A 21,827-nucleotide genomic window follows, 5' to 3' on the forward strand; every position below is an offset into this window, starting at 1 on the left:
CTTAAAAATACTAGTTAGCATAAGAAAAACATGAGTTACATAATGAACCAGAAAGGGTTGTATCAAAACAAGGTCAACTCCAGCGTCGTTTCCACCTGTAACTCTAAAATAGTCTATTTCCCTTTTTAGAGCATAGACGCGCTACATTTGACAAATTGATCCAGGCTATATCAACGAAAGCAGGCAAATGCATTTCACAGTGACGTTCTCACTGCCGTCGTCGTAGTAGCAGCGACCTGCTTACGAAACTACGACAGTGACGGTAACAGTGACAGTGAACGTCAAAAAAAGGCATTTTTTAAATTTTAATGATCAAAACAACATACAGTTCTGCACGTTTATCACTCTTTTTTGTAAATTTCTTTTCTGTCCCTGCGCAAATAGGTTGTAAATTGGCCAAATCTTAATTTTTATGAAAACGGGAACGGCAAGGCGATTAATTTTACTCTGTCTTCACTCAGTTGCGGTTCCCTCTGTTCTCAGTGACGTATTGGATCGTAGGGTCCCTGGGCCCAGTTGTTCAAAGGCCACTAACCCGGGGTTAAATTTTCATCCGGGTTTCCTTTTTTGTTGTTCAAAAGTATTTTGTCTATTCTATTTAGGACATCCTTCTCATCATACTGTAGACCAAGAGAATTGAACAGAATTTGCCTTTTTAGCTTTCATATCTTTATTCAAATTTTGCACTAACCCTGGGTTATATTTACCCAGCCCTGAAAAACCCGGCCCCGGTTGCTATCCTACAATTTATTACACGAACTTGGCGAAGTGATGCTGGTTTGTGTTTTTCTAGATCCTCTGCTAACAGCATTGACGACGGCCGAAGATGGTGCGGAGGAAGGTAACTATTAGTTTTAGAGTGCAATACTGTCAGTGTATACTGTAAAATCCAGTCGGGAACCTAGACTTGCTCCTGAGGAAAGAAATGGGCCCTTACGGTAAACTGCTAAATTTTTTATCGCATTGTATTAGCCCTTGTGCTTGATTACGTCAGACAAGCAAATTTCACCACCAAGCCTCCTTCGTGAATAAAATTATTTGCATTTGCACTCTTTGTGCATAACTTTTTTTTGCAAGAAGTCAGCAGTGGCGGTATTCTGTCGTGTAACTTGTTCCATTGGTTTGGATAATCCTCCGTTTGCGTTTCACGCTCTTTTGTAATAAACCGTTAGTCAATGGAATTTTGTTTTTCTTTGTGGATCATGCTTTGAAAGTTGATCTCGTAGGAATAAGCTTCAGGGGTTTCAGTATAACCTTTTTGCGTATAATGACAATCGTAATTGTTGTGATAGCTTTTTGTGACATATAGTGTGTGTGCTTTTTTTATTATTATTTTTAGTGAGTCCCATATGTTTAACAAGTTAGAAAGCATTGCGCAGTCCGAGGAACCAAGAACACCTGTATTAAGCTGCAGAATCAGCAAATCACTTGAGCCTTCAGCTGTTGGCAGCGAGGTAAGACTGGATGGTATAAAAACTGGGAATGACTCAGAGAAAGATAAAAGGACGTTTAGGAAGAGTGGTGAAACAACCGTTAGACAGTTAAATAAACGGATAAGTGACCGACCGGCGGAACACTCATTAAAAAGGATGGCCCGGGCACTGAGACAGTCAGGCAGACCGGGATTCGGTAGACCCACCTATATATACCCATCGTCCGACAGACAGATCTACAGACATTCCTGGTCTTATTGATGGTTAGAATTGCTGGTCTAGTCCTTACGTTCTAGTTAGATTCAATATTTTATTTTTTTTATTTTTTTACCTATTTGTCTTCGCTAGTTCATGACAAGTCGAGTTAATTGGGTTGTTCAAAGCTCTGCGGTGGACTATCTGCACCTCATGTTGGTCTGTATGAAATGGCTCTTTACTAAGTACAACATTGACGGGCGTTTCTGTATCAGCATACATGACGAGGTAAGCCTAATGAAGCAAGAGCAGTAGCTGTTTTAAGACACGTTTCAAGGCAGCGAAAATTAGGTGTTCGAGGACAGGACAGAGCGAAGGTAAATAAACCGTGGTTTCAAAAAAGAGAGAAAAAGGTCAGTGACTCTTGTCTGCAAGAGTGCACCCAAATTAAACTAAGCCAAGATAAATTGCCTTGTACGAAAAATCCTTTAGTGTTCCCTTTAGCCAATCCAATTTTAACTTGTCTTGTAGATAGAAAATTGCTTTTTGGTTGCCATTGAAGGGACGAATCAATCTTGAATTGTATGGATCGGTGGGTGTAGAGTTTGAAATTAGGCCGCGGGAGGGTTAGCCTAGTTGGTAAAACGCTGGTCTGTGGAGCTGGAGGCTGCAGGCTCGATCCACAGCCAGACCGATACTCAAGGTCGTGGGTATTTATAAACTTCACTGTTTGATCAAATAAATCCCAACGAACTTGAATTAACTTCCCAACAGTGGAAATCCATCTTAAGACAAAGTACAATTGTTGGCTGCCCTGTAGGTTATTTATTTTGCACCATCTAGGTTTAGTTATCTGTGTGGGTATCCTGCAAATCTGTGGCCACACATCTTTAAAACATCGATTAGTTTATCTGGTGTCTTGTTCCTATCAGGTCGTTGTTTCTGTTTCTTGCAAATGGAACAGCATCGTTACAATTGTGGTACATATATAGTATCAACGGCAAATTTAACTAACAGAGGTCAGAAGTTCTGTCTTCGCAAAAGCACGTCTTGCTTGTGCAATATCTGTTGCGTATGTTGTGCGCAAACTCGAATACCTTAATCGGAACATTCAATCCTAGATACTTTCCGCAACATTTTCGCTTAGGTTAGTATAAAATTTTTGTTTGTTACTGCAGGTTCGATATCTAGTATCAAGCAAAGACAAGTACCGCGCGGCTCTGGCACTGCAAATCACCAATCTTCTCACACGAGCAATGTTCGCACACAAGCTGGGGATGAACGATCTTCCTCAGGTAACTAGGCCGATATGACGTGACAGTTGTCATAAACTACTGTAAAGCCCCAACTCATTCTATTTGATGTTTAACCAGTTTCCGCGAAGAATTACCCCACCCTTCTTTCGCTGTGAGTGGCAATCTAGTCATGATGGCGATGACGACGACGTTGATGTTGTTATCATGCCCGTAATGGTAGTGGTGGTGGTGGTGGTGGTAATTGTGGTGGTGATGATGATATTAATAATGATGATAATGATATTAAATGGTAGTAGTGGTGATGTTGATCAACACCATCTTTATCATCTTCATAATATTGGCCTAAGATTTAAGAAGTCTAAAGGTTAACCTATAAGCCTTGTAAGATAGTTTTCTGTCATTATCATCTTCATGTTCAATATCAAAAAATTAATGTAAGGTTTTTTTATGTGTACCGGTAGCGTTTCTAAAATTTAAAGGTAATAACTCAGCAACCTTTTTTTAGACTCCTTTTCTAGTTTTGTGAAAGTTAATTTTCAAAGTTTCTCTTGCCTGCGGTTATTTTGCTTGGTAACAATGACGTATCTTTGGAACTAAACAAAATTAATATACGTTTTTTGACTTTTACTAGTGGCGTTTCCACAATGTAAAGGTAGTGCACTCAGAACCTATAACGAGGCTCCTTCGCTGGTTTTGTTAAACCAAATTTTTCAAGAATCTCTTGCCTGCGGTTATTTTGAGTTCCGGGTCATGTTGCCTTGTAACAATGACGCATTTTCATGGTCACTTCATTGCGATATAACTGTTTCACTTCCCTAGGTGGTCGTCGTAAAAACTAAGAGAATAATTAAAGGTCACTTTGAACGAAATATCGAGAAACAAACAACACCAGACGAAACATCCGTTAAATAAGTAACTTCCTTTTCTATGGAATGTTAATTAAGTTTCGAACGTAAACTCAAAGGTGAACATGTTTAAAAGATCGATATCGAATCCTCCCTTTACCTCCTAAAACGAGAGTTAAGACGCTTTTCTGTCGGCTGCAAGAGTTGGTAAGGTACTAAGAGACCTTTTAATTAGATTCAGCGGCTTCTTGTTTCGTTTTGTTTCAGTCAGTCGCATTCTTTAGTGCTGTTGACATTGATACTGTGCTTCGTAAAGAAGTGAACCTGGATTGCAAAACCCCGTCAAATCCTCTGGGACTCCACAAGGGACATGGAATATCACCAGGTATGAAAAACCTCCCATGGTTATACAGTGTTGTTGGTACCGTTCTGATGTTATTATTAAACAATGTTATCTATTATCCTACCCTACTATAATATTACTTCCCGAACTGTTCATTTCCTCTTGCTGTGATGTTTCAGACTTATTCAAGTGCTGTTTTTGACAGCTTCCACTTTTTATTAGATATTGAGCAAAAGCGCGCGCGAGGCGCTGAAAAGCGCTTGTATGTAAGTCTCTATTGGTTCGGGTCAGCCCATGCGGTAAAAGGCAATAGATTATAAGGCCCTTCAACAAAGTTATATGTGCTCCAAGTAAAATTGAAGAGAGCCCAGCCCCCTGAACCTGTGAAATACAGGATTGCCCAGCATATGACCACAAGATCCCATATTTCACTCAGAAGCCACCGAGCGCTGCCAGAGAACGGCCCTGTTCAGGCCCCAGTTTCTCAAAAAATGAACGGTCGTATCCACTGGATAAATCACTATCCAGTCGATAAGTATTAGCAAAACCGATTGCGTTATCTGCAGGATAGGGATTTATCTAGTGGATAGCGTTATCCCCTATAGAACCACTGGGGCCAGGTAACTAATCCCCTCTCCCCGCTCCCGTGTATGCGTTAAAAAAGCGTAATCAATCTTTTGAACCAACATGATGGGCCTGTTAGCACTCGACCAGTCTGATTTTTGGAGAAAATAGCGCGATATTTTTAACCAGTCAAAAAGCCTAACTAAATTGCTCTGGACCACTGCCTTTTGCCTTTCGATTGAATACCGTTTTAGTCTGTTTCCTATTGTTATCAATGGTAACTATCATTCTTCAGGGGAAGCTTTAGACATTTACGACATCCTGAAACTTACTCATAACGGCATCCTAGAAGAAGATATCGACACCGAACAAGATCGCGTGAAAGGAGGAATTTCACAGTCTTCCAACTGAGCGATTGATCACATGAAGTGAAATTTTCATGTTGTATAAAGGTAAGAGACTTATTAACAGCCCCCTACCCCACCCCTTTATGTTATTTTTCCTGTTCACATCTTTTTGCGCTATCCCCAACAATTTGAACGTCTGGAAGAGGCTTCCCCTGGGGGACTCCCATATGAAAGGGGCGGGGATACTCGTCGGAAATTTTGAATTTAACCCCTAAAGGAGACCAATCTGGGCGTGGCCCAACCTTTTTTCACCCCCAAGAGACCTTTTTAAACTTTGATTACATGAATCGAGTAAATATAGCGAATTGGAAATATGTTTTTTTATATTTCTTAACTTACAACCCTAAGAGACCTTTACGGCTAAATATTTTGGCGTTTGGCCCAGAACACCCTAAGTGAGACCAAAATCCAAAATTTTTACCCCTAATCGAGGCGACGAGCATCCCCGCCCCTTTCATATGGGAATCCCCCGTGGAGGCTACTCCCGTCAGTGTCCCATGACATGAGGATTTTCGTGCAAACTGAGGTAAACTTGAAAAGTGTGGGGGCGTTAAATTGTTTTTTTAGCTTTACCCATCCCCGACCCCTTCTCCGTTTCGCTTTTCAGCCGTGTTAGTTTTCAACCCCGTTCCCAGGTTCTCTCCCAGGCTGGCAGAGAACCCTGGGAACGTGGTTGGGTTGTTTTGTGCTCTTCTGTTTACGGTTATTTAACAATTAATGAATGAGGCTGCGTATCTTATGAAGAATTATGGAGATCGAGGAGGGTGTTATCCGTCGAGGTCGTAGGCCGAGGCGGATAACACCCTCCGAGATCTCCATAATTCTTCATATGATACGAAAGCCGAATTCAATAATTGTCTTATTATTCATTCAAAATAGTTTCTAGTTTAAAAAAATGGCTAACACATGCTTACCTCCATCGATCAATCGATGTTAAGTTCATCTTCGATAGTGCATGTTTAGGGTTGTTCAGCTCCGCAAATATTCTCCAAATAGCAGATGTCGCCCTTCGAGTTGTCTTCTTGCTGTTCTTACCATGTTTTTAGTTATTTTTTCGCCTAGTTCTTACTCTTGAAACGAGTGAAATGTCCGCCATTTTTCAAGTTCACAACCAAAACAACTCAACCTCGTCCCCAGGTCTTCTCGGTTAACGGTTCATTAACCTTCATGAACGCTACATTTTTGACGTCATTTCCTCTCTAAACACAAAATTCTTCCAAATTTGGTCATCAGTAACTGGTTATGGCGAATTAAACGTGTGTTTTTAGCCAATCAGAATCGGAAAATATTTGGAATGAATAATAATAGCTGTTATTTTGTCACTGTAAACAATCCAGTTGGTCTGCGAGATGTGCTAAAATTGAAAAAAATCATGTAATAGCACAAAATTAATATACATACTAATCCTAGGGCTAGACCACAATTCTTATACTCTGCGTAAGGCTTAAGTATATACCAGTTCCCTAAGAGTTAACTGTTTTCTGGTTTTTCTCCGGTGAGTTTTTATCCCACTAAGCCCGCAAAAAATTCGTGCCACACGGCTTGCACCGATGACGGCTGGAAAATATTTCAATATCCGGGAATCGTCTTTGATGCTTAAGTGGAATGAATAATGTATTTTGATCCTTGTTCTGTTTCTTAATTTGCTGCAAGCCTGGAAGGGTGATTAGTTTGGCACTAGAACGCTTTGATTTCTCTTTCCCCATCTACATCATTCTTGTTCATTAGCGGAAAGGTAAAGTAGGGTGAGATAGATTAAGGTAGATTAGGGCGGGTGCTGTTAGGGAACTTGAATACAGTACACAGAAATCGTCACTAAAAATCCTAAGATAAGTACTTTGGATTATTCATGGGCTACTTAGTAACGCATATTTTCATCAAGTTACATCGTGGCATCATGTTTGCCTTTGGTTTAAATTTCTGTCTTGCTTCTGTCTCCTTGAAGTCACTTTTAGAGGTAATTATATTTCTTGCTATTCCGTTATACCCTCTTCTAGGCGCGCCCTTCGTAAAAGAGAAGTATTTTTCATTGTTCTGGTAAGGTCGAGTTAAATATGCGGAATTTAGCGGCACTGCAATACAGTTTACAGAATTTCAGTTATCGCGGCGTAATACCAAAGTAGAATTACCTCCTCACAACGTAATAAACCTGTCAAACACACTTTGCCGGGAGCATTTCGGCATCTTAACTATCTGAGATATCTATGGTCATTCTTTGCCACTCAACGCTTAATTAAATTGACCTGCTAGATCAGCAATAGGCATTTGTGTTTCGTTATAATCGTGTCAATTGCTTAGTATCTTCACCGGAATCGACTAACAAAGAAAATATTTTGAAAGATTTAATAGCCTTTATCCTCTTTTTGCAGCTGTTGCACAAAGGACGTTTTTCAGTGTAGTTTAAGGAGTCTTTAAGGGATACGAGTTAAGGGACTTTTATTGGATTACTGTTTACTGTTTACGTGTCTGCCAAGAAAGTGTAGTACTCATTCACCTCTGTTCGCGTGAGGAATTCAACCTGGATCTTGACGGAGATTCTAGTCATGTCGGAGAGAGTTTACAAAATTGCCCTGTTAGGAAATGAGGGAGTAGGAAAAACAGGTAAGTCAACAAGGTTATGAAACTTTTTTATTCCTTAATCAAGTTGAAAGACATCCTGGTTTAATCAATTGGTGTAATTGGCGGAATAAGGACTATGAAATAACCAGCCACAGAAACGTACTGCTCAGTTTAGTATTCTTTATCTTAAGGTCACAATTCACCGCTTACTCCACAGTCAGAAACTCAGTGAATTATAGCCCTTGAATGATGAGATTTGAAAACGTTGAAAGCGAAAATGTGAATCGTTGAATGTATAAGTCAAACGGTCTTACTCATTATGAAGGCTCAAAGTTCGTCTACTTTTAAAATTGACGGATCTGGGGTCTTGCTTCATTTTCTGCATCCTGAAACTCGTCCATGGCAAAATGGCTGATAATAGGAACCGTTTTCCGCGGTTAGGCGAGACAGTATAGATTTCGATTCAGTCTTGTTCCATAATGCATAGCTGTGCTAGATGTCCAAAGGGCTTCGTGTTTGGAGGTTAAGTTACCGTAACATAAGTGTCTACTTAATAGAGTGAAATTAGGCCGGAAAAAAGGTTGCTGTTTTTCTTCAACACGGCCTGCTTTGGCGAATTCCTTTTACCTACCACACTTTTTCTTAATAATAGCGACTGAAATATGAATTTGAAGTCTGGCTCCACTAAGCTAAAAGGCACGCGTTATCTCATTTGAAAACAGATACTCGTCACTGTATTGGGTTTTTGTGTTCTGTGCATGCAAATGGATAAGCATCGAAAAGGGAAACTGCGAGGCTCCCAGACATAAGTGGAAACAACTGAAAACACAGACGTTCGCTTTTTTTATGGGGCGTAAAAATAAACGGTGCTTCGAGGGAAGAACACTGATAAACTTTTGAAGTCAGAACTCCCTTTTATGACGAAATAAGCATCAACCCACGGGATAGCATCCCACTCCGTGGCTTTCTTTGGTATTATACTACAAGTATAGAAAATTGTTTGAACTTGATTGCATTTCTTTATCCCTCCTCCCGGGCACAAGTGATGTCGTAAAAAGTTCTTAAAATTAAACGAGCCGTGGCCCAATTTGAAAACTTTCAAAATTTAACGTCAGTGGCCATTTCACATTAAGTCAGAAACGAGGAACGTTTTTATTAAAGGTAGCAATTCTAGCGCCTTTGTCCAGTGTTTGTCGATGGCGGAGTAAGGTTAGCTTCACCAGCAATGATCATTCGAAATTGGCCGCCATATAGTCTGCGATGCATGGTTTTGGAAACAATCCTAAAAAAAAGAAAGAGACAACTCATAGCACAACAGGGTCACATTGATTAGGCGGCGTCTTGTACAGCAAACATCATCAAACAACAATCAAGTACTTTGTGAATATCCGCACAAGTTTTGATGATTGCATTTATCTTGCTATCTATCGGGCGATAATCTTTAAAGGTTTATTTTTGTTTGATGTGGTTTTATTTATAGCTAATCAAGTTTCTTTAAGTCACGTTCTGACCTTTAAAGTAATAATGTGAGAAGAAAATAGGGAAAACTGAAATAGCGCCCTAGCTTTTCACTTATTTGCGGAAATATAATAGAGGTATTTGGGCATGTATTTCAATGTGTAACATCATTGAAGAATTACGCAATGATATAGAAGAAATTTCAGATAGTGGTTATTGAACTACTCTGGTCAGTTCTTTTTTTAAAGTGCTTTACACGCACGAAAAACGACGCATTCAGCCGCAGCCATTTGCTCAAAATGTACTACAACATGGACTACTAGCTTCATAGCTTTGCACTTGCTTTTGAGAGGAAATCCTTAGTGTCCTAATTCAAATAGAGTAAATTAGTTCCGTTTGCTTACTCTACCATCTTCAGTTTTCGAATGCGCATCAACGATTGCTCAACGTGTCGTGTGGGTCTTTAGATAACAGTCTGATAATTTAGGGGAACGGTGAACGAAGACAAGCGAACAGACAAGGAACAGAATCTCGATAACCAAACACAGCTATATTTCAAAAGGACGATCTGATCATACAGTACTTTCCATGTGACTTGCGCGTGCGCATACATTTATGACATGACCGCATAACATGCTGAGTTAAACAATAACAAGGTTCAAATAGCAAGTTCAGTCTACTCGACATCCTCCGGGGGGGCGCGGATGCATCTTGTCCATTCTGAAATTCTCCCCATGGCGTCAGTAGCCGCAGCTCGTCTCGGTCTAGTTGATGTGACTACGGTAGATTGTTGCTCAGGAGAATTTCGCGATGCAATCCTAGAGGAAGAGGGACTTGCAGTAACTTCAAGAGGATACAGTTTGGAGACAGGACGGTTGGTATATCCAGTACTTGTGCGAATGTGTGCTGCCCTTACAAAGCCATCACCTCCTCTAATCAGGTCTTCTATAACTGCTAACTTCCATGATGATCTGGGACCTTCGTCATAGACTAGTACAACATCTCCCGTCTTGATTGATTGCTTGTTGGTACCGGATGCTCTGTGGAATTCGCGAAGTGAGGTCAGGTATTCGTGTCTCCATCGGTTCCAGAAACATTCAAGGATATGGGCTTGTGCTGTCACACGCTGCCTCATGTCAGATGCACCTCCGTAGTCCGGGTCAGATGGATCATCATCAGCAATGGGATAAGGCAGGGAAGAGATTCTCCTCCCGTTTAAGAGATGAGAAGGTGTTAATGGCTCTTCGTCTGTACAATCACTTGAAACATAAGTGATAGGGCGATCATTCAGGACAGCTTCTACTTCAGTGGCGAGTGTTTGGAGCTCTGTTAAGGTGATAGATGCCTTGCCAAGCGTCTTCTTAATGGCTCGTTTCGTTAGTCCAATGATTCGTTCCCAAAAGCCTCCGTACCATGGAGCGCGTTTCGGGATAAATTTCCACTCAACGCCTTGTCGGCTGAACTGTTCCTTTAGTGAAGGAGATTTGAATAGGTCACTGAGGGTATCTGAGGCCGCAAGGAACGTGGAGGCATTATCTGATATCATGTGATGTGGCACAGATCTGCGACTTGAGAATCGTCGGAAGGCTTGCAGGAAACTTCGCTCCGAGAGGTCACTGACAACTTCCAGATGTACCGCTCTTGTTACAGCGCACGTAAACAGACAAATGTAGCTCTTGGTGGTACCCTTTTCTGATCGCACATAGAGGGGTCCAGTAAAGTCAACTCCAGTTACTGAAAATGGTTTTGCTTCCTGGACTCTTAACTTAGGTAAGGGTGCGGGATCTGGAGTTCTGAAGGCCGTTCCTTGCACCTTCCGGCAGGTCACACATCGACGAAGAAGTTTCCTCACATACTGCCGAATTGAAGTTATCCAGAATGTTTGGCGAAGCATGGTCACTACCGCGTTGACACCAGAGTGAAGTTGCTTTTTATGGACTTCGTAGACAACCAGTGCTGTGAAGGGATGGTTGGGTGGAAGAAGATAGGGAAACTTTGCTGACTCTGCAAGCTGAGCATTATGGATCCTCCCCCCGGAACGAAGGAAGCCGTCAGCATCGAGGAACAGGCGGAGTTGTTTCACTAATGTCAAACGGGTACTGGAGTTGGATCGAAGGTTAGCAATCTCTGCTGCATAGATTAGTGCTTGGGAGTTCTGGATCCACTTGCGTTGGGCGTCTTGCCTCTCCTGTACAGATAGGGGGCCATGTGTCTTTGTTGCAGGATGTTTCAAGTTCTTCACAAACCGTAGAACGTATGCTGTTACGCTGAGAAGTCTGGAGAGAGTGCTGAATCTTGAAACATCAATAAGATTATGGATGCCTAGCTCTTTCTCCGTCGGATCTGTCTGAGTCGTCCCATTCCTGGTTGTGGCATCAGTGTCTTGCACATCGGCGATGTCACACAGCTGTAGATGGAGTATTTTGGAGGGATTCCAAGATGGCCATTGCTCGACAAGTGGTAACCATTGGGGACCGTGTTGCCAAAGAGATGAGGTGTGAAGCTGTGTTGTAGAGATGCCACGAGTAAGCAGATCAGCAGGGTTTTCTTGGGTTGGGCAATGATTCCAGACAGTAACAGGGAACAGTGTCATGATCTCTTTGGTGCGGTTGGCAATAAACTGTTTGAGGGGCTTGGAGCTGTGTAACCAATGGAGGACTATCTCGCTGTCTGACCACAGATGGACTGTAATATTGGGAAATCTCGATTTGAGGGCTTCTGCTACGAAATGAGCTAGTCTTGTACCGATTGATGCCGCCATTAGTTCCAATTGAGGGAGTGTCAATTTCTTCAGTGGAGCAACACGTGACCTTGACATGACGAGTGAGGTCTGGTCACCATTAGAAATGTAGGCTACAGCTCCATATGCTTTAGGGCTGGCATCAGCAAAGACATGTAAGTAGATTGGTTGTGCATTAGACGGCACTTGTGAGAAGAAGCATCTGGGTAAGATCAGCTTGCTAGCCTCTTGGATATCTTGGGCCATGTCATTCCACTTGGCTTCCAGTTCTGTGGGAAGTGGCTCGTCCCATTCCAGCTTTCTTTGCCACAGTTCTTGAATGAGGAGCTTGGCCTTCACAGTAACTGGAGATATGAATCCCAGTGGATCATAAGTCCTTGAGGCAAGTTGTAGTACATCACGTTTGGAGGTTGGTTGACTGGAAGGGGAGGCGAGTTCCTTTGGTGCAAGAGAGATGGTGTCTTGGATTGGGTGCCAGCGCAAACCAAGAATGTTGACCACAGTGCTTGGATCGGCCGTTTGATCTTGTTCTGCCCCTTCACGAAGTCGTGGGCTATTGGATGCCCATGAGCGCAGGTTGAAATTGGCTTCATTCATGATTGATCTTGACTCTTGATAGTAACGGATGATGTCAGTTTCTTGGTCACACCCGGAGATAACATTGTCTACATACATATTGTTTCCAATGTCTTTGGCCACAGGTGTACTGTAGTTTTCCAGATGATGATGCAGTGTAGCGTTCAGCATGAAAGGGGAACTGGTGGAACCAAATAGGACCGTCTTGAAACGAAAGACCTGAAATTCGCTTTCCGGATTCTTAGGGTCTGACAACCAGAAAAATCGGGTAAAGTCTCGGTCATTGCCATCGAGACCGACATGAAGAAAGGCCTTCTCAATATCTGTGGACAGGCCGTAAGTGAAGGATCGGAATCTTATGATGATGGAGCACATATCGCTTAGAAATGGAGGGCCCACCATAAGGCAGTCGTTCAAACTTGGAGAGTTGTTTGAGGATCGGGAGCTGCAATCAAAAACAACTCTGATAGGTGTGGTAGCAGATTCTTTCTTGACTGCGTGATGTGGGAGGTAGTGCGCTCTATCCATACTGTCTACATTGTCAACCCTTTCAATAAATCCACGCCTTTCATGTTCTTTGATAATTTCCCCGTACGAGGTAAGAAGGCTAGGTGTCTGAGCAAGGCGGCGTACCATAGCCCGCGTGCGGCGAGCACAGCTACCATAGTTGGAAGGTAGTGTGGGAAAATCTTCCTTCCATGGGAATTTGGCGCTGTAACTGCCATCGGACATTCTTGTGATTGAGGATCTCTGGTAGTGTTGCAGGAAGGACTCCTGGTTATCCACTTCTGTAGGTGGTGTGATGCCTATAGACTCCAGAGACCAGAAATGTTCAAGATCACGTTCTGCCGCCGTTGTGGAAGACAGTGTCTGTAGCAGGTTCACAGCAGTGTCAGTGCGATTGACGCAGTTAGTCTGTAGCGGTCCAGAGATGAGGTAGCCAATCTTTGATTCTACAGCAGTTGGGCCTTGACCGCGGATGACCGTGTCCATCACTATATCCCAATAGTGATCCGCACCAAGTAGAAGTGAGATTTCAAAATTCTCGTCCGACGTCACAGGGTGGGCAAGTTGAAGACCCCTTAGGTAGGGTATGGTTCGGACCTGCTGCCGAAAGCGGTTCTGAAGTGGTGTGGTGATTTGGTCAATCACAAGGACACGTACTGGTATGTGTTCCCCATTGTTAGTGACGATAGTGATGTTGGCCATAGGTAATCGTCTGTTGGATGAGGAGTGTGCACCAAAGGCAGACAAGGCAATAGATTCATTCTCTGTGTAAAGTATGCCTAGTTGATCAGCCAAGGACTGCGTGATAAAGGAGCGCTGTGCACCTTCGTCGAATAGAATGTTAGCTTCACAGTGCGTATGGTTATAGCCAACAGTTGCTACAGCAGTTTTCAAGAGTGATATTGGGCCATTGTTGACTGGGATATTCGTTTGAGTAATTGGTGCGAGAGAGGTATGTACCCTGAAGGGTGGCTCTGCTATAGAAGTATGAGGACTGTGAGTGGGAGCCGTATTGTCAGGTGTGGTCGGAGGGTTGATGGCAGGATCAGTGGGGCCCAAACATAAACTTGTGTGATGTTTCCCCTTACATTTATGGCAGCGGAATTTTGACTGACACACTGAAGACTTGTGTTTCCCCAAACAGTTGAAGCAATGTCCGAGAGTCTTAACCTTTGTCCATCTCTCCCGAACGTCAGTGACTACTTGACAATTGTAGGAGGGGTGGGGACCCTTGCAGTACAGACATTTTTTAGATTCTGGTTTACTAGATTTCCCCAAATGAGGCTGTTTTCCTTGTATTTGAGCGAGAAAAGAACCAGTGATTGTTGGGGTGAGTCCATAAGGGGTGTCGTTAAGTTGGGTACCTGCTTCAAGGATTCGAATTTCCCTTACAATAGCTTCTCTCAACTCCTGGAATTTCCATTCAGGGCTCTCGTGTTCACGGGCTAAGATCTTTCTCAACTCATGGGGTAACTTTCCCAGGATAATTGGAACGAGGAGATCCCCATAGCTTTCGTGTGATCTTCCAAGTGATTCAAGACCTCTGACATGAGTTTCCATGGTATCATAAAACAGTTGCAAGCTTGTTAACTGGTTGGCAGGGCTAGCAATTTCCAGGAGAGCTTGCATATGGGCACCTATGATCTTACTGGGTTGCCCAAAACGTTCCTTAAGTAGTTTTATGGCTTGTTCATAATTGACATTGCTTAGTGGGAAACCAGCTATAGCCCTTGAGGCGACCCCCGTTAGTTGGGCCTTCAGGTAACTAAACTTCTGTACTCCCCCCAATGTGGTGTGAGAGTGGACAGCTGCTTCGAATGAATCCCAAAATGTGGGCCAGTTGAGGGGATTGCCAGAAAAGGTAGGTAAATTCAGTTTGGGAAGGCGGCTACTGTGGTTAACATTCAACTGAGAGGTCTGAGGCGGTGGATGCGTGTTCAGGGGTGGCTGAGAATTCGGTTGATCATTAACAGTTTCCCCAGAGGCTGCTTGACTAGTGGGTGGGGTATTTTCGTGACTGTTTGAAGTGCTGGGTTCGGACGTGTTACTTGGTACGAGTGGGGTTTCATTATACACCATTTGTGGGGATTCCTGATGAGTGGAGGACGGAGGCTGGGTAGCAGATTTCTTAGGAGATATTGTGACATGAATAAATCTACTTATCTGGCTGGTGGTATCTAGAATTTCATCATGGATTTCTTCTGTCTCAAAAATCTCTTGCTCGAGATCCTCCGGTTCTTCGATGAGCGCCGCAATTTTCTCGTCCAGTCCGGTGAGAATAGTCTTCTTCCGTGTAAGTTGTTCAATGATACTGTTAAGCGATACAACATCCATTTCGGTGGGTGCCTCCTTCTTCATAAGATCCTTCGCCTTGTTCAAGGTCTTCGTTAAGTGAGCACGATAACCCGCACGTGAAGAGGTTAGTTTCGGGAGAGTTTCCGCCATACTGCGTTGGATGATCCTGGTCTCGGCACCAAAATGTCGTGTGGGTCTTTAGATAACAGTCTGATAATTTAGGGGAACGGTGAACGAAGACAAGCGAACAGACAAGGAACAGAATCTCGATAACCAAACACAGCTATATTTCAAAAGGACGATCTGATCATACAGTACTTTCCATGTGACTTGCGCGTGCGCATACATTTATGACATGACCGCATAACATGCTGAGTTAAACAATAACAAGGTTCAAATAGCAAGTTCAGTCTACTCGACACAACGTAACGTTTTTTGTTTCCGTTTGTTTTTCAGTTTGTTTGTTGTCGGTGTGCTCCGGAACCTTTGATATAGACTGTTAAACAATCTCGGCTTGTCAGTATAAATGCAGCCGCTCCAGATAATGTAATTTGTCTACGACAACTCTTGCGTTTCTTCCTATTAACCACCATTTCTCGCGAGAACAAAGATATTTTTCTCACATTCCTGAAAACTGACCTTAACAAGGACATCGAGTCATCGGATGTTGTCATTGTTCGGCAAAGTTACATTTTACTGATTAGGGTCACCTATAAATGGATTTCCGCCTAAACAAGATGCAAAAGATACGCCCTTAAATTTTCTTCACTCACCTTTGGCTGATAATTAGAAAAGAAGAAGGAAGGATTGAAAATTTAATATATGCGTATACTAGAACATTCACAAAACAAAGCATCTTTGTCATGGCTTTCCACAAATCTGTGGTGTAGTGAAAGTTATGTAATCTACACGCTAGCCTCAACGAAAAGAAAAGCTTAGAGTTCGCAATAAGCTCCGCTTTCAGGAGGTTATATCGGCACTGTTGCATGGACGATTTTTCTAAAGTTGCGGGCCCTGCTCGAGTATAAGCTTACCATTGACCAGAAGTTCAACGGATTTAAATTAAATCCAACGAGTCCTCTGTAAGTAAATATTCCTAGAATTCCAAATCCGTTTTTGATTCCTTGTAATGAGTTGAGTGCTTCAGTCCTTCACAGGCTGCAGGAACAACAGTATTTTTCTCAAATAAAACCGTAACATGTGCGAAAGAGTCTTGCACTATACGCAGGCAGATGTCAAAATTTAGGGAAAACGTTTTTAACTAGAATGGTAAAACAGGATCTGTTGTCTCAATAAAGTGTAATGATACTCTTCTGGCCCCAGTTGGTCAAAAGCTGGATAGTGCTATCCACCAGATAAATCACTATCCAACGGATAAGTGTTAGGGAAACCAATTGCGCCATCCAGCGGATAGTGATTTATCCGGTGGATAACGTTATCCACCTTTTGAACCACTGGGGCCTGATGTTCGGAGAGTATGACCTCTTTAGAGAGGTATACGTGCGTACTTCTAATCTTAGCACAGCGCAAAAAAAAATTATCACGATACAACCCCTAACAATAGTGGTTTTATTTCTTGCAGCGTTGCTGGTTCGTTTTCTTTGTCACCGTTTTATTGGAGAATATGACCCAACAATTGGTTAGTATTGCGTTATCTTTTCACAATCTGTTTGTCCTTTACCTACTTAGACATCCGAGGGGGGTACTCCGGATTTCTCGAGACGTGGATGATCGAATGGAGGCAAAAATATAAACCAGGAGCCTATGGGCTCCTGTCAAATCCCCAAAAAACCCCTAGGGCTTCCAACAAAACCCAAATGGACCAAAAAATAACCCCCAAAAAATACCATGCCGAATTTCCGAGCCTTAAAAATTCACATAAAGTTGAAAAAGTTAGGGCGTACTTTATTCGCAGAACTAAGTGGCCGGGATATGCGGGTACTACCACCAATCTTCAGATTGTGTTGAATACCCAAAAAATCCCCTCTTAAATCAAGCCACCAAAAAAAAAACCTGCCAAATTTTCCTACCTCAAAAAATCCCGGAATCGAAAATTTCAAACCCAGAAAAATCCTTCGATCATCCCCGTCACTTTAAATCCGGAGTACCGTCCCAACAAACCCCCCCCCCCCCCACCCTCCCCACTCCCACCCCCCCAACCTTCCCCCCACTGGTCAACTGGAAAAACGGTCAAAAGGCATCAAAATTAAAACAATGACCTAAAATATCGCAGGCGCCTGTTTTTGAAGCATGCGCATAAAGTTCATCCTACATCAAAACGTGCAATTCTATCGTCTACAAGCAATTTTTTACAAGCGTTGATAAGATGGAGGCAATTTTAGTGAATGTATGAAAGGTCGCCCGTAAACGTAAAAATTGAGCGAGGATCAACTTATTTGAGCGAGGTTCAACTTCAACGTATTCACGCCACCGCTCGCCACAATGCCTCTTATTCATTTACGCGCGTAAAAGATTACGCGACGGTGGAAATTCACTCCAAGTGCCTTACTCTGTCAATAATAGTAAACTTACGCAACAGGACGAGAGAGCATAGAAGACTGGCAAACCTTGTGTGACAAGCGTGACAATAATTTTGTTTAAAAAAAATTGCCTCAAACTTCATCTTCCTTAAAAACAGATCTTTTTGTAAAAGACCAACAAACATTGTTATTTAGTGAAGATTACGACAATTCAAAGTAGACAGACTGCAAATTATATATCTACGTGCAAATAATAGCCCTGTCACGTTTGTCACACACAAGCGTTTTGCTGTCCTCTTCTTTTTGCCGGCGTCCTGTTGCGTAAACTCAGCAATAGCAGATATCGTTGTTTAGGATTAGTCGTTGTTTTTGTTGTTTTGCGCCTGGTTATGTCCTTTATCTCCTTTTTGGGTTGAATTTTGAAAACGTTTTGAACTTTTTCGAGTTTTAATGTTTCGTCTATTCTGAAAAAAAAAATCGCCAAAAATGTTATGCTCAGTGCTCAGTACGAGCGTCAGGTAGAGCATACAAGCCCAGTGTTACTGAAATTTACAGTGTTTTATGACAGCCCGAGAGAGGGCAGACAACAGTTAACGAATAAATTGGAATGTTGATATTCCAGCCGAGTGTAAATCATACCACAGACAAGACTTTGAAATGATATATCTTCCATTCGTTTATTCCTTTTTTTCGGTTCTTTCTAGAGGATTGCTATCGCCGTACAGTGATAGTAGATGGCGAGGAAGTCACTATTGACGTCCTAGACACAGCTTGCAGAGTAAGTTAACACGTAGAGGTCGTCATGACCTGTACCAGGTTTTAACCCTTTAAGCCCTAAGAGTGATCAGCAACAAATTTCTCCTGGTAATATCACTGCTTTATAAAACAGAGTGGTCATGAGAATTAAGGACATGATCACACAAGATGAATCTAATTGATACATCAACAAATTCTCCCCACTACTTCTATTGAAAAGGTATAAGGATAACTAATGAGAATTAGTTAGGGTTTAAAGGGTTACGTGGATTTAAGCTTTGTCCACACGCATGTTTAATTTTCCGTCCACACTTATCGCGTATTCTTTTGCGAACCATTTCGAATAGGCGATTTGCACATGATGTCTTTGGCGGACTACTACAACAACAATCCTTCAGGGTGTTGCTTTCTTGTGCAAAGTAGGGCTGCAATAATTAAAACCTCGCCTGGATTATCGCATTACATATGAAAGGAAAAACGAAATGAATTCTGCTAGTAGTCGTAAAGGTATCCGGTCACTTCGTTCAATGGTTAGATCGTTCCAAGCCAGATCGTTCCACTTAATAGTCATATCGTTCCACAATATAGTCAGAACCTTTAACAAGTCTTTAAGCCACGAGCAAAAACAAGGGCGCTACTCATCTGTATACCTCGTTCCTTAAGCCAGAAGCCAAAAAAAGCGCGCTTCGCGTCGAGTTTTACACTATAACTTTTGAACGATCCGACCATAAAATGGAACAATCTGACTTGGAACGCGATCTGAGTATGGAGTGAAGTGACCGTATAACGGGAAGGTCGTTGATAAATAGGAGAAAAAGGACAGGACCCAAAACTGAGCCCTGAGGAACTGCAGATCTCAATACAACCTCGTTCCCAGGGTTCTCTCCTACCCGCCCTATGGAGCGAGAGAGAGAGAGAGACCCTGGAAAACGCTGGTCACGTGTCTCCCAGAATCTGGGAGATTGCGAACAAACGATTTGGGGGAGGGGCAGGTAAGTGTGAGATTTGTTTCTACAGAGCGTAGACAGGTCAGTGCAGCCATGAAACTTTGTACCTGACCTGATCTTGAACCCCGAAAATAATGCACAAAATCCTCTGACAGCGAAAGCGTAACTTCCTGCAGAATATCTGGATGTTAATCGGATGTTTATCAGCTATGCTTTCATTTGGCACATGTAACGGAAATCGTGGAGGATTGACCGTTTGTACAGTCAAAAATAATTTAGGTATCCTGGTAGTAGTATTCACACCGAAACGCATAAGATTTGAAGTGCCGTTTCTATGTTGTGGAGGCCACTTTAGAAAACAAATACTGTATCCGTATATGTTTTCCAAGACTACTATAATGCAGGTTATGTTGTCTGTTTTGTCTCTGTTTATACTATTTCCTGTTGTCTTCCATGTCGCGTTGGTATATAATTATTTTTATCTTTGATCTATTTACCACTTTTCTATTGCCGCATCATAACAAAGGTTATCGGGTGGAAAATTTAGGCTATAGCTTTCCGTGAAGTCACTAAATCGAAAATATTACTTTGATCGTAAATGTATTAACTGAATTCCTTGCACTCAATGTAACTGCCATGTTTTGTCCCGGGGGGTTGTCACGCCGAACCGCTAAGACCGCAAATGGTGTAGGTTTATTTGGCCCGATTACCAGCCGCTTCCAGACAAACATTGGAACTTTTAATATGGAAGTTCAACGTACAGGGATTTTACCTTCAAAAAATTAGCTCGCTTGTGTCAGGAGCCCATAACCCGCTTGTGTATAACTCAAGATCGTAGATTTTTAGCGATTGGTGTCATCGGTTAAACCGGCGACAACGCTAGTGTTTGATTCCTCCTCTGGTAATTCACTTTTTTATCTGATAGTTTTGTTTATGCAGAAATTTCCCTCAGTTTCAGTTATCGTTGTAGTAGGGTTAGCAAATCTGTCTTGCTGTTACGATCACTGCGTGAACATTGCGAATAAACCAGACAAAAAAATGTGAGACAAAGGACTCCTCCCTCAGAATTAATTTTGTTCTGGAGCCACGTGACCAGCGTTTTCCAGGGTCTCTCTCTCTCTCTCTCGTTCCGTAGGGCGGGTAGGAGAGAACCCTGGGAACGAGGTTGATCTCAATACTCCAGTATCAGATAAGGTTCCTTTAATGTTGGAGCACTGTCGACGGTCTGACAAGTAGCTCTTGAGCCACAGTAAGGCTGACGAGGAGCAACCATACATTTGTAGTTTGGTTACTAGCAGGTCAAGATTTACAACATTGAACGCTTTGCGTAGATCTAAAAATATCGCACCAGTGTATAAGCCTTGATCCATTGCCTCAAACCAGTCATCAGTCATTTTAGCGCTGACAAATCCTATTAGCGTACTTACATGTGGACAACAGGCCATTTGCATGGTGGCATCATTTTACTGCTACGTTTTTTACAAGTTTTTTCTTTCCGCTTTCAGAATTCAACATCTAAACTGAGGGAAAATTTCCTGAGCACGGGAGACGGTTTTATCGTGATATATTCAATAGCGGATAGAAAGAGCTACATCACAGTTCCACGCTACAAGGAGATGATCGAAGAGTCACGAGACCGGGCGAATCAGGACCCAGTGCCCTTTCTGCTGATCGGAAACAAAACTGACTTGGAAGAACACCGCACCGTGGCGAAAAGCGAAGGACAAACTTTAGCCAATCGATACGAATGGTTATTTGGTGAAGCGTCTGCGGCTGATTATGACGGCGTGGATAAATCCTTTTGTGATTTAATTCGTGAAATACGAGCGCGAAGGCGCAAAATGAGTCCGCCTGACTTTCCGACACGTGTCTTGGTCAATCTCCGTGGATCTAGCGGCAGTGATATTGACAGTCAAACGGATGAGAGCGCATCAGAATTGAAAAAGACACGCCGAACGGTCAAAAAGAAACTTAGTGACTCCAGTATTAATTATAAGAAAAAGTTGTTTGGTGTATGGCATTGACTCCTCCTTCAAGTGTCCCTGTAAAATCCAAAACACGACAAAGAACGAAGAATTCCCTTTTGTAAATTAAAACAAACATTACTACATAAGCAAGTTATGCTCGATAGCTTTTGTTTGAATGGCGTCACCGATGAAATACGAGGCAGGAATTGTTACCTTCGCTGAATAAATTTTGTTGAAGTTGTTTTTTTGTGTGTGTTTCTCTTTCTGTGGTTGTACAAGCGTCCGGTCCATTAGAAAACGGTTGTGGTTCTCTTGAGTTACGGTGCTTTTCTCTACGAAATAGAACTTAATTATTTCTCTCTAAGTTAGACTACATAGAATCACTTCCTTATTAAAGCGTAAATTGGTAGCTGCTTGCAAATTAATACAGGATCACCTAATATATTCATAGACCAATTCGGCTAACTCAATGTTGTACCCAATTCAAATCGCCAGGGAA

General features: G+C 42.3%; 3 protein-coding genes across 3 annotated transcripts in view; 2 read left to right on the forward strand and 1 right to left on the reverse strand.

Annotated features, from left to right (window-relative positions):
• The window catches only part of LOC140936875 (DNA polymerase subunit gamma-1-like), a 55,476-nt gene extending 47,926 nt beyond the window's left edge, over positions 1–7,550 (forward strand). The window contains exons 15-21 of the mRNA XM_073386379.1: positions 794–841; positions 1,340–1,454; positions 1,782–1,916; positions 2,807–2,923; positions 3,997–4,114; positions 4,932–5,088; positions 7,413–7,550. Coding sequence (XP_073242480.1) covers positions 794–841; positions 1,340–1,454; positions 1,782–1,916; positions 2,807–2,923; positions 3,997–4,114; positions 4,932–5,047 — 649 coding nt within the window. The 3' untranslated portion in view covers positions 5,048–5,088; positions 7,413–7,550. The remainder of the gene's footprint in view (positions 1–793; positions 842–1,339; positions 1,455–1,781; positions 1,917–2,806; positions 2,924–3,996; positions 4,115–4,931; positions 5,089–7,412) is intronic.
• On the forward strand, positions 7,476–21,569 carry LOC140936876 (ras-like protein rasD). The gene is made up of 4 exons (XM_073386380.1): positions 7,476–7,644; positions 16,761–16,817; positions 18,363–18,436; positions 20,867–21,569. The coding sequence occupies exons 1-4, from the start codon at positions 7,587–7,589 to the stop codon at positions 21,383–21,385; spliced, it is 708 nt and encodes a 235-aa protein (XP_073242481.1). The 5' UTR covers positions 7,476–7,586; the 3' UTR covers positions 21,386–21,569.
• Positions 9,587–14,545, reverse strand: LOC140937379 (uncharacterized). The gene has a single exon (XM_073386934.1). The coding sequence runs from the start codon at positions 14,510–14,512 to the stop codon at positions 9,737–9,739; it is 4,776 nt and encodes a 1,591-aa protein (XP_073243035.1). The 5' UTR covers positions 14,513–14,545; the 3' UTR covers positions 9,587–9,736.
• Positions 21,570–21,827: the final 258 nt, after the last annotated feature.

The sequence above is a fragment of the Porites lutea genome, chromosome 5 (genome assembly GCF_958299795.1).
Source record: "Porites lutea chromosome 5, jaPorLute2.1, whole genome shotgun sequence".
NCBI classification, from domain to species: Eukaryota; Metazoa; Cnidaria; class Anthozoa; order Scleractinia; family Poritidae; genus Porites; species Porites lutea.